General features: G+C 38.0%; 1 protein-coding gene across 1 annotated transcript; it reads right to left on the minus strand.

Annotated features, from left to right (window-relative positions):
• Positions 1 to 464: 464 nt before the first annotated feature.
• Positions 465 to 1,302, minus strand: LOC140690651 (prothymosin alpha-like). Its single transcript, XM_072952545.1, has one exon. It carries the CDS (start codon positions 1,239 to 1,241, stop codon positions 909 to 911), a length of 333 nt encoding a protein of 110 aa, XP_072808646.1. The 5' UTR covers positions 1,242 to 1,302; the 3' UTR covers positions 465 to 908.
• Between the last annotated feature and the right edge of the window lie 12,096 nt (positions 1,303 to 13,398).

Below are 13,398 nucleotides of genomic sequence, written 5' to 3' on the forward strand. Positions count from 1 at the left end.
TAAGATACAGATTGGAAATGCTCAGTGAATTCAAGTACTTACATATTATTACCTTGAGTGAGGTAATCATTACAAGCTGTAATGTAATTAATCTTACCTTAGTGGCTTCTATAAGCATGTCTGATCTACACCAACAAGCTTAGTTACTTCAAACAGCTAAATCTGGCTCAATATTAGGACATCTGATTTCATTTAGAATAATTTTTTTTTAAAACAACTCAGCAAAATAAAATTCCGGTTTATTGTTGGACAACATTGTTCCACACATACATCAAACAGGCCAAAAAAATAAAAAATAAACAGCAACTTCATAGACAAAAAAAGGAAAAAAAAAGCAACCTTTTATCTTTGGCCTTTTTAACCATCTCATACAAACCAACTACTTATAGTACAGCTAAGTACATACACAAAAAAAGTTACTGGAATGCTCGGAATAAGATTTTTGTTGTTGTTGTTGTTTTTTTACAAGGTTTTTTTTTTCTCCTTTGAGATTATAATGAACATGGTCACACCACAAGTAAAGTCAGAAGCAGGACAGAGAACACTCCGAAGGCTGGTTTGGTCATCCGAGATCATTAAAAATGGCTGACCCCTAACAATATGTACAAAAATATAAAATGTAAATAAAAAATACAAACAAATTTTCCTTTTTAAAGTACTTTAAGAGAAAAAGCAGGGCCTTGGACGTTTTGGTTCTTTCTTCTTCCCCTGTTGCAAATTCACGTTGTGGTTTTGGTTGCGTGGCGGAGAGCGTGTCATCTGCAGGTGGCGCTGCCCGCGGCAGGCGGGCGGGCGGGCCTCTCTACTCGAAGGTGACCACGTTTAGATTCTGAGACGGGAAGTGGAGGGTGAATAGGTCACGGCGGCTTTTTTTTTTTTTTTAAGTTTAACTTTTCCTTTTTTGCTGTCTAGTCATCCTCATCAGTCTTCTGCTTCTTGGTGTCAACATCGTCATCCTCATCATCTTCAGCTGCCCGTTTGCCCGTAGCTGCCTCAGCCTCCTCATCTTCATCTCCATCGTCTTCCTCACCATCACCTTCCTCTTCCTCCTCCTCTTCCTCCCCACCTTCTTCCTCTTCTCCATCTACCTCATTGTCGGCCTCCTGCTCCCCATTTTCCTCATTAGCATTCCCATTAGCAGGTGCCTCTCTCCCATTCTCCGCCTCCTCCACAACTTCCTTCTTCTCTTTTAAGTCCTTTGTGGTGATCTCAGAGCTGGTGTCCACGGCCGCGTCTGACATGACGGGCGCGCCGGTGATCCGATGCAGCGGATTAGAAAGAAAGCGAGAGTTCGAGGGCTCTGGCGATAAAGCTGCGGGAGTCCGCGGCGGCGGCGGCGGCGGCGGCTGAGGCGCAGGCGGAGGTGGCTGCGGCGAGCGGAGAGCCGGCCACAGGAACAATGCCTAGAATAATTTAATTTAGTAAAAAGTCATCTTTTATGTTCTTATTTCAAAAGATATAAAATTAATTTAAATTTTAAATGTATTATTATAAATAAGTTGTTCATTGAAAATATACCTTTGAGTGAATTTTTAACCAACATAAAGTTAACTTGGGATATTCATCTTTATGAAGGTGCAAATATTAAAATATGCATTTAAATTAAAAAAAAAGAAAAGTTAGAGCTCAGTACCTAAATTTAAGCAGCAGTCTGTGCTAGTCAGGAGAACATTCTCACTGTGAAGGCAGCAACTGAGAAACTCACAGCAGCTTTGACACCCAAATGATGTTATATGCTAACTTCTATTTATTCTACATGAACAATCTCTTAAAGTTAATAATAAAAGTAGAATTTCTGAGGTTAAAAATGTGGAGGAAAACCCCCTCTATATCCCTGTAACTCTAAAGACTGTGATATGTTATCATTCAAATATTTGTTTATTGAGCATTTACAGTGGCAGAGAAGTGATTGGGTCCTGCAGAGGGGGCATCTGAGTTATTACTGGGGTGCCAATTAATGCATCTTAGTTGAGGTAGTAAGTACATAAGTTTTAAAGTTAAAGTGCTATGAAAACGTAGTCCAAATTTGTGTCTGGTTTGTATATAAAAAAAATAGAGGTAGTCCCTATTTATCTGCAAATATTTAAGTCGTGTTGCTGGTAAACACTATAAACAAGAGTTTTTATTATCTTTCTCTACTTCGCACCAGAATTAAAGGCCCTCTTATTCCTCATGCTTAGAGTTGACTCTACCACTTAACCCAATGGTTCTTTTTTTTTTTCAAATTAATGTAGAAAACACCCAAGAAAAGTAAAGAATAAATAATAGCAGGAATTTTACTAGTAGTTATTATACAAGTTCTTCCAAAGGGGAAAAAAAGCAAAAAATTCAAAGAAATGTGTTAACAAAAATCAGCTTTAGACAATAGAATCTGACCTATGGATAAAATTTTAAATGAAGCTAAAGTATATTTTGAATAAAACAAAAAATGCCAAAGAGTGTGAGTTTCAAATGTATCAACAATTTCCATAACAAGGATGAGATGAGAAAATGTCATGTTTTACAGCAAAAATCATCAGCAGAAGTCCAGATGTGAGACATTTCTTGGGAGTTGGGTGTGGAGATGCAGCATCCGCGGTCCTAGGGACTGACTGCAGCAGGCGCTCCCACTGCCCCTGGCTGGGGCAGAGACCTCAGGGACTACCCCAGCTGAAGGGGTTCCTGCCCAAGGCCACACCCCTTCCCAGGGCGCTGCACATCCAGCACAGTCTGATGAAGGAGCACCAAGGTGCAGCCATTTCCCCTCAAAGCTGGACCACTCCGATAGGACACTTTTAGCTCCAGACACCCCTGGGTCAGCAGAGGCTCTGCTCACTGGACGATGCTCCAGTTCTAACTCTCTCCAGAGAGACAATATACTTCCTCCCCTCTTCTCTTCCACACACTCAGTTCTGTTTCAACATCTTATTCTCAGAGCAGCTGATGTATCACATTTTATAAATGCAATTTAACTGAAAAGAAATCATGGCATATGAAATCTGACTTCCTAAGAATGATCTTTTCTTTTTCCACTAGACCTAAGATTGTTATACATATTCATATATGATTTTCTGTTAAACAAAACAAAACAAAACAAAAAAAGCCTATGGAACACAGACATAGAGGAATTGGAATGAAAACTGTAAAATCTGTGGTATCTGGGGTGCCTTTGTAGAAGCTAAGCCAGGATTCTGATGGCAGGAATCACACCAACCAGAAAGAACAAAAGCCGGAGTTGTTTTCAGACTGTGTAAGAACGGCAGAATTAGATATGAACTGTGAAAATAAAATAAATGTAAAATGTAGACACATATTCTGTTTTTTGCACTTTTCTCAAAAGATGGCAGAGTCCTTAGCATCTTCTAATTTCTGCAATAAACTATTTTGAAATCTGCCTACAATCACAGAATTTTGTGATGTGCTAAACTGCTTATGATACTCAGCTTTTAAGATTTCAATTAGCAAGTGCTAATTAGCATCTAAAATGATGGAAAGGTCCCAGAGAGGTTGTAGGAAAAGCAAGGAAGATACAAAGTTGAGGGGCCTAAGACAGAAAGAGAGTGACTTCAAAGCAGCAAAGAGGTGAGTGGAGGTGCAGGAGGTGGGAGCGCAGTGGGCCAGAGGAGGAAATGATGTCTTCTCAGCAGAGGAACAGAGCGATGTGCAAAACTGCTCTTTCAGAGGGCTTGTTTTTCTTGCCCTTGTTTTCAGACAAGATTCTGAAAATGTTTCCTGCTTAAATGATTTAATTAAGTTTTATTTGTTTTCACCTTACAATCAAATCTGAAAAGTGAAATTCAGATAAGCTACTAGTAGCTTTCTGTTTTCAACTGTTAATAATTCTGGACAACAACGTACATTGACTTTCTTCTCAGTTTCCTTCCTGTCCTGCATTAAATTGTACCTATCACAACACAAAAGTTTAGAGTTTGAGAAAGTTGTTTACAACTCAATGCATTTTTATGATGATAAAAATTTCAGAAAGATCCCCTAAGAAATTATTATCCTTTATGAGTGAATAACTCAAAGACTTTAATTAAAAAATCCTTCACAGATCCTATATGCACGCAATAAGGCTAAAGTCATATAATTGGCTACCTAAGCTGTAGGCAGCTGGAGATGGTTCTCCAATTCCTTACAGGAAGGGAGCCGGAACAGATAGCAGGAAGACAATACGTCATTGAGAACATCGCTGGAGCATCACCTTTAGTGAAAGGAAGCAATGGAAGTCTCAGAGGGCAAAGGGGGGCAGATGGTCCTGAGAATCTCTTGGAACGAGGTTATTTTTATTAGGCATAGCTTATGATGGGAAGCAAATGCACTAGGAACAAATTACCTGGTGCAGATGGATGTGGGTGTTAGTTTCCTACGGTGAGAATCAAATTCGCAAACCTAACATGTAATCAGAACTGTTGTTTCTAACTTGCAAGTAAAGCTCTATTGCTTCCAGGTAATACACTGTATGATTTCCAATCAAACGCTAATGAGGAATAGAAAGGACAGAATGGCAGGAACAGCACTGAGACAAACCTGCTTTTCTCCAGATATCCTGGGGGAAAAAAAAGCCTCACCCCCAGGATATTTAAGAAAAGAAGTGAAGATCTTCCACCCTGCTTACAAGATGTAATCATAGTTCCATCACTGATAATACAGCTTAAAAATTGTACACAGCTTCACAAAATGTGATGGACATTGAGGCAGGTTCCGTACTAACATTGAAGGGAATCATATGCTGTGGACTCAGCTTTACTGCAGGAAATAATTTGGCTGTGAAACACAGGCTGATTTGGTTTTCACCATGATTTTCATCAGGGCTTAAGTTGTTACCAGTTTTTATAACGTAGTGACTGAAAACATTGCATCTGCAGTTACCACATTGTTAAGAACATTTGCAATAATTTCAAGAATTAAAATTATACTTTTCAAAACTGTATCTGGGAGGGCTTTATAAAGCAGTGTGTGTGTCTGTGTGAGTATGTGTACATGTATGTAGATATGTGTGTAGGTGGATAAAATAGCGTGCCACATTTGCCTTGAGTTAATAAAACAAAGATGTGCCCTGATGCAGTTTCACGGCACGTGAGCTGTCATAGCCTGAAACCAGCACATTCTGTAACTAGATTCTCAATGAATCTTAATACAACTTTTCTCACGTTAAGGATGATTTCTGTTTTTCCCTTACAATGTAAACAACTTATCACATAAATGAATTCTGCTTTCAATTATTATAAAGCACAGTACAATCATGTAGTATGATGTTAGTGTATGGTGTCTTATGTGGTCATATTAGTCATCGATCCTCATTTTCCGTTGAAGGTTGTCCAAGTTCCTTAGCAGCCTATAATGGCCCTCAGTGTCACAGGGTGTGTGTGTGTGTGTGTGACTGCAATTCTCATCAGACGCTTCTGGAAAAGTACGGGCAGTGCTGGAGAGGAGGTGGGTTTGACCTGTTGCAAGGACTGGGGCTTGCTACTGGGATTTAATCGATGAGGACCAGTGATGGCAAGCATCCTCCTCCAAAACTGTCATGAACAGCAGAGAGCTGCCCAGTATGCCGGTAGCGCCTCTGCTGAGGAGCCCGTCATCACAGTCCGACTCGCTGTGTCTCTGTGAGCTTCTGTCTGCCGTGCCCGCTCACAGGCTCCACACCCCGGGCACACTGGATGTGCCGTTTGCTTTAATATGGGCCTTGGTGTGCTGTCTCCCCTTCCCGAAGTGCTCTTCTCTTCTTCCCCTCCCTGTCGTCAGGAAGCTGGACTACTGACACAGTGTTCCAAATTCAACTCACCTGCTGTTTCCTTAGCAAAATGTTCCATAACTTTCTCATGTTTCATAAAGGCATATCTTGTTTTGTTGTGCTTGGTTTACTGCAATGCACAGATATTTTCTGTCTTTCTTCTTACAAATTGACTTTTTGTGGCAACCCTGCATTGAGCAAGACTATAGGTACCATTTTCCCAAAAGCATTTTCTCACTTTGTGTCTCTGTGTTCCATTTTGGTAACTTTCACCATATTTAAAACTTTTCCATCATTATTATATTTTTATGGTGACTTGTGACCAGTGATCTTTGATATTACTACTGTGCTTGTTTGGGGCCACCATAAACCGAATCCATGTAAGATGATGAACTTAATCAATAAATGCCGTGTGTGCTCTAAGCACTGCCCCCCTGCTGTTCCCCCACCTCTGTCCCTTTCCTCGGGCCTCCCTATTCCCTGAGACACAGTGATATTGAAATTAGACTGATTAATAACCCTGTTACTGATTTGAATTGTGATGAAATACTTACTTTTGAGTAATCATAAAAAAAAATTTAATATTTCTGAATTTCAGTTTACAAAATCTATACAATTTATAAAAAATTTCAAGAATGAAGCAAACACGTATCTAATGAGTGTGCTGTGAGGATCGAGAGGGGTTACATAATGCCTTAGACACTGTCAGGATCATGGGGGGGTCTCAATGACTAGATCATATGAGAGCTGCACCCATCACTCTTAGCATGCCTTTATTCTGTCTGGCCTTTTCTCCTAAAGTTTAAATTTCTCAAACCTTTAAATCTTGCAAGAACTAAAAGTTCTTAAATTTTGCTGTATTCAAAAATATATACAACTTGTTTACTATGTTTCCTATGTTATGTTTTGATTTTTGCCATAATGATAGATCAGTTTTTTATTCTATTTCATGATCAAGTTTTGATTTAGACCACATGAACACTATGTTCAAATGTCTTTTGACAATTCAGCATGGATTCAAGGTATAAATCAAAATTCAATCAAAAGCAGCATCTTGGTTTTTCATTGCCTTTTGTTGATGTGACTTATAGTTTCCTCTGGCATTTTTGGCTTTCTCCCAAGTTAATAGTTCTTCAACTCTTAGATACTTGATGTCTTGTGTTGCCACTAATCACCTCAAAGTTAACAATTAACACACCTCTCAGTATTATCTTGAGTTTAACTCTGTCTACACAGCAATGAATCAGTCATGAAAACAGGGGATGGTACCTCTTTAAATCAAAGCATTTAAAATATATATATATTGTTGAAAGTTTCAGACTTAGGAAATTCTTTTCATTCTGACAATTTTCTCTTTGAAGTTAATGTCTTTTAAACACACTACCGATTTTTATTGTTTTTCTGAAATGCTGCTATGTGTTTATCTCTCAGTATCAATATGCTGTGTCTTGTATTAACACATTTTTAATAAAAGAGGAACTATAAATTTGGTATTTGAGTGATACATCAGGTGATTAACTGGATCAGTTAACTTCTTGGCTCTACAAGAAAAATAGCTCAATGACTGACTTAAAACATTTGGGGGTTAAAACTGTTGTTGACACTATGTGAAAATGTTCAAATTCTATAGCTTTGAGCCCAAACTTTTATTTCCACAAAATTATGGGTATAGGAATCGTAAATCTTATTGATATTGGAAGTTAATTGGGAGATTTTGATGTGAAAATTTTTGTCTATATCATAAAATTATACTAACAAATAGTTTGGGCCTTTAAACAATCAAAAGACAGGTTAACTTGTTAAAAATTGTCTTTTAAAAATACATTTCACAGAATATGGGTAGAATACGGAGATGAATTGAAAGATTTCAGAGATGGACAAATACGAAAGAGTGACATGGTATTTCTATCTGAAGGTGAAGATTTGAAAATGATAGTTTTTCAGTTTATTGCTTTTCTTAAAATTGTATCTTAACATTCCACTCATATTATCAACTCATAATTTTATAATTTTAATCTGTTGAAAGCATGACTTTGCTGTCGGATAAACTTTTTTTTTTATTAAAACTAACTTTAAGTGAATCTTGAACCCCTAACCAGAAGGAAACCATTAAATGTAAAAAGGATTAAAATCTTAGCAAGTTAAAAAATAAAATTAACAGACATGTTGAATTTTATAGTATGAGAAAAATGAATGATTCATTTACATTTATGATATTTTCTCTCTCCTCTTTATGCACTTATGAGGAACTTCAGTTTTGATAGATGACTATTATTGCACATCCATAATAAATTTGAACTATGGGCTAATGGAAAGAAGCCTTAGATATTTTTCATGTGGTTAATATACAGGATTAGTAAAAGTGATTATTTTCATGTAGTCCAAAGGGTTATGAGGAATATTCAACACGGTGGACAGGGGGAAACAGACCCTTGGGTTCTTAGTTTAGGAGAAGCCAAATAATCTTGAATACAAATAATTATCAAAACATTGACAATAAAAATCTACCTCCCTTTTAAATTACTCAGCTGGCAGTTTCTAGATTCATTTTCAATTGCTAAAGCAGAATCTATGTTTGAGGTCCTTGGTCAGCTTAATAGAGAGGTAAGTGACATGAACAACCTATTTGTATGTTAATAGTAAGAGCAAGATAAAGCTTAGGTGTAGACAGGCCACAAGCCAGGGAAAACAGGGAAGGGAGAGATAGTGGAATACATCATTGAGAAAAAGGAGGAGATATATATATTTCACACAGGATACATATATCGGGCCTGCTTCTGGCATCTCAGCATACATGTAATCAAATAGTTTATATACTTTAATACCTTATACTTTGTTACTTTGCTATGAAGTAAGGAGATTGGGAAACATGATTGAATAGGCTCTACAGCTGAACATTTTAGAATTGCAAATAATAATATTTATGCTACAATATGGATCTTGGCTAAAGGAGAAACTCCTAACATAAGAGAAATAGATCAACTGCCTACCGGTATATTTTCCAGTAGGCAGAGAAGCAGAGAGGGTATGTTCTTTATAGCATGGAAGGATTTTCTTTATTGCATGTAAAGTGCTAATACTGGAAGCAGTCTGATATTATATGTTTGTTAAATTATCTCCTTCAAATCTTACTATGATGCTACTAAGTAAGTGAGAGTATTTTCCTTTTAATAGACCAAAAGAAAAAAAAAAGAATTAGAAATACTTGGTAAGTTCCTCAAAGTCAGGTAGATTTTTGCGTTTGACAGGGGTTACATTCCAGCCCCTCCCCAAATGCCCATTCCATCACGCCAACAGCTTCTGTTTTCTTCTTGAGAGTGGCTGTGGCAAAATAAATCCCAGCTGTGTATGTTCTTTTTATGTAATCTCTCTTATTGTGGAGGAGGAAAAATAAAATATATCAATTAAATCATCTTTAAACTAAATGACTTGCTTCTGAGACCCATCAAAATCAAAAGGAGTGGTGGAGGTATGACTCAGTATAGAGCACGTGTCTAGGATGTGCGAGGTCCTGGGTTCAAGCCCCAGTACCTCCATTAAAAGAATGGAATAAAATCAAAAATAGATATTGCATTTCAAATGTATAAAGCCAACATTTGCTGTAGAAAGAGTTATTCAGGATAAACTTTAAAAGCAGGATCTGAAATTAATTAAAAGGCTATATGAAGAATGTATTGAAGAACAGTGCCTCTGCTGTACAATGGGAATGTGTGTCTAAAGAAAAGGGCTCAAATAGCAATTTTCAGTGATATGCATAGAGTTAGTGGCTGTCAAATAAAGCTGTATTCATTAAACTTCAGATCCAGACAGAGGAACATTAACCATAGAACCATCCTTTGGTGAGTATTTTTAAAGCCTATAATTACTATTGTTATTGTTACTTATTCCCTGTAGCTTAGATTAATTACTAAAAATGTTTTCTGATCCTATGGGTAAGAGGAAAAAGTTTCAGGAACTGATTTGAAGATTAAGTTCAGATTTCATCATTAGACTTATATTTAATATTCTTAATAGTAAGGAACATAAGTATTCTTGTATGAATTTTTAGAAATAATTCCAAACAGTAATTCATATCAGCATGAAGTCATAAAAAACTTTATTATAGGCAAATTGAAAAAAAAAAAGTTCTTAAACTTTAGAATTTTTTCAGAATTGAGAATTCTGAAAGCCCATATAATTCAAATCTGGTAATCTAAGTAAACAGGCCTGAGTGGGGACTGAGGAACCTGACCATCATTAGTGATGTATGCATACTTAGATACAGAGTAGGCCCCCAGTGTTTCATAACACACTCTGAGGAACAACTGAGATAGCAGGTCCAATTGTTACAAAGTCCAAAATTGCTCTGCTCAGCACACAACAGGCCAGTAAGTTGGGAGACTAGGTGTCGGGGCAAGGAATAATAACTATTTGGAAAGTGGGCAGACCAAGAAGATGGCAGACTAAAAATGTCCTGGAGAACCATCTTCCCCAAGGCAGAATTCAGGCTCCTTTTTTACTAAAAAGGGGAGGGGGTGTGGTTGGTCATTGCAAACCTCTTGGTGTCAGAATCCTTTGTTCTGCAGCCTTCCATGTGGGTCAGGTCATGCTGTCCCTGTAAACTTCCAACAACATGTTATTTTCTATTCTGCAACTTTTTAATCTTTATATGAACAGGAAAATGTTATACTCTTAAATAGCGCAGACTTGACAATGGGCTGCCCTGTCTATTTCAGGCTCTAGGCAACATTCTTTTACAAAAGGGGCAGAACCAGGGTGAGTCAGCACTGGACACAGAGCACAGGGCTAGAGCTAAAGGCACAGGTCTAAAATGGATTCAGCTTTGTTCTCCCCTATTTCACCATAAACAGGGAATTCTGACAAGTGGGCAAATTATACATTTAAGAAGACAACACGTGTTTTCATTTTAAGAAAATAAAAAGATGAATACCTGCTTCAATTATACTTTAATTATAATCATTAAGAAAAATCAAACTATCACTCTATATATAGACACTCCCAGTCATCCAGCCATTCATTCAATTAATATTCACTGAGTTCAGTTCCTGTCATGTGTGTCCCAGGCACTGGTAACAGGGATACATGGGGAACAAGAGATTTAGGGTCCCTGTGTCAGCAGAGCTGTCAGTCCTATGAGAAAGATTGCCATCTGATTGCCCAAAAGCAAGCCAAAATAAAATAAAATAATTAACAATTCTTATTGGGTGTATAATGAAAAGAATGTAGATTTTCCATTACAAAAGAGAAGTATTTGAGAGTGAATCGTGTCACATAACAGAAAAAAAAATCTCAGTGAGGCATTTCTGAGGAAATTATGGTGAGTTCTCCAAGCAAGCAAATTTAACAGCTTCCTCTGTGACGTCTGTGTTGGTCTTGCCAGGCTGTTCCTGGCTGTAACTGAGCAGGAGTCAGGAACTCATATTCCTGGATGTCTTTGCAAAGTTCAAGTCATTTCTTTGGGTCTCAGGGCACATCTCTTGACAAACAAGAGAATTTTAATTTACAGCTCATTTTATACAGAATAGTTTGTACCTTTCTTTCTTTTGTTATTAAAATATAGTTGATTTACAATGTTGTGTTAGTTTCAGGTGTGCAGCAAGGTGATTCAGTTACACATATATATATTATTTTTTAGATTATTTTCCATCATAGATACCGAATATAGTTCCCTCTGCTATACAGTATGACCTTGCTGTTTATCTATTTTATATATGGTAGTGTGTATATGTTAATTCCAAACTCCTAATTTATCCTCCCCATGCCTTTCCCCTTTGGTAACCATAAGTTTGTTTTCTGTGTCTGTGACACTATTTCTGGTTTGTAAATAAGTTCACTTGTATCTTTTTTTTTTTAGATTTCACATATAAGCAATATCATGATATTTGCCTTTGTCTGTCTGACTTACTTCATTTAATATAATAATCTCTAGGTCCATTCATGTTGCTGGAAATGGCATTATTTTATTATTTTTTCTGGCAGTGTAGTACTCCATGTATATATACAATGCATCTTCTTTATCCAATCATCTGTTGATAGACATTTAAGTTGCTTCTGTATCTTGATGTTTTGTTATTGAGTCATATACACTGTATATATATTCTGGAAATTAAGCCTTTGTCAGTTGCATCAGTTGCAAATATTTTCTCCCATTCCATAGGTTGTCCTTTTGTTTTGCTTATGGTTTCCTTTGCTGTGCAAAAGCTTTTAAGTTTAGTTAGGTCTCATTTGTTTATTTTGGCTTTTATTTCTATTGCCTGGGTAGACTGCCATAGAAGAACTTTGCTAAGATTTATGTCAGAGAATGGTTTACCTATGTTTTCTTCTAGGAGGTGTGTAGTGTCTTTTCTTATGTTTAAGTCTTTAAGCCATTTTAAGTTTATTTTTGTGTATGGTGTGAGGAAGTGTTCTAACTTCATTGATATACACGCTGCTGTCCTGTTTTCCCAACACCACTAGCTGAAGAGACTGTCTTTACTCCATTGTATATTCTTACCTCGTTTGTCAAAAATTAATTGATTGTAAGTCTGTGTGTTTATTTCTGGGCTCTCTTGCTGTTCCATTGGTCCATATGTCTTTAACCATCTAACCACAAAATACCTTACCCTCTTAATTACTATCGATTTATATATATATTTTTTTAATTTTATTTAATAATTTAATTTTATTTAATTTATTTAAGATTTAAATATATATATTACAATTACTATAGTTATATATAACTCTCAATATCTGATAAACTCTTCCTTCTTATTTGATACAACATTGTCTTGGCTATTCTTGTCTCTGCCTTTGAGTACCAAATTTATCAGTTTTTAGTAGAAATTGATTACATTTGCAGATTGATTGTGGGAAGAAATGATTTTTATAAGATACTAGTATATCCATCTCTACTTCTACATTTATGTAAATCCTGGATTTGCTGTGTAAAGACAATTTTATAATTATCACTACAGATGTTCTGCAAATTTCTTTACACATTGTTAAAAATGCATTGAAATGTATCTGTTTTTATGTTGACATTTTATTCAGCAAACTTGATGAAGGCTTTCTTCCAAAAGATTGTCCTTTTCTGTATGGATTTACTGTATGGTACAGGGCTCCCCACTATTTGCAGTGGAACCCTGCTGTGTCACAAATAGGTTACAGTTGTGGCAAGACATTGATCTGAATCTTTGAGCAATTTCTGTGTATCTCCTGAGATGAAAAATACTGGCAAGGACTGAATAGAAAATCACAACTTCATTTGTTCTTTTCTTTTCTTTTCTTTCTTTTTTTTTTTTTTGCTCATCACACTTTTATGGTGGAGCCCCTCTGCACAGCTCGGGCAGCTCGGGCGGCGGCGGCGGCGGCGGATCGAGCGGCGGCTCGGGGGGCTCAGGCGGCTTAGGCGGCGGCGGCTCGGGGGGCTCGGGTGGCTCGGGCGGCGGCGGCTCGGGCGGCTCAGGCGGCGGCGGCTCGGGGGGCTCGGGGGGCTCGGGCGGCGGCGGCTTGGGCGGCTCGGGCGGCGGCGGCGGCTCGGGGGGGCTCGGGCGGTGGCGGCTCGGGCGGCTCGGGCGGCGGCGGTGGCGGCGGCAGCGGCTCGGGGGGCTCCGGCGGCGGCGGCGGCGGCTCGGGCGGCTCGGGCGGCGGCGGCGGCTCGGGCGGCGGCTCGGGCGGCTCGGGCGGCGGCGGCGGCGGCTCGG

Source organism: Vicugna pacos, chromosome 3 (assembly GCF_048564905.1).
Source record: "Vicugna pacos chromosome 3, VicPac4, whole genome shotgun sequence".
In the NCBI taxonomy this organism is placed as follows: Eukaryota; Metazoa; Chordata; class Mammalia; order Artiodactyla; family Camelidae; genus Vicugna; species Vicugna pacos.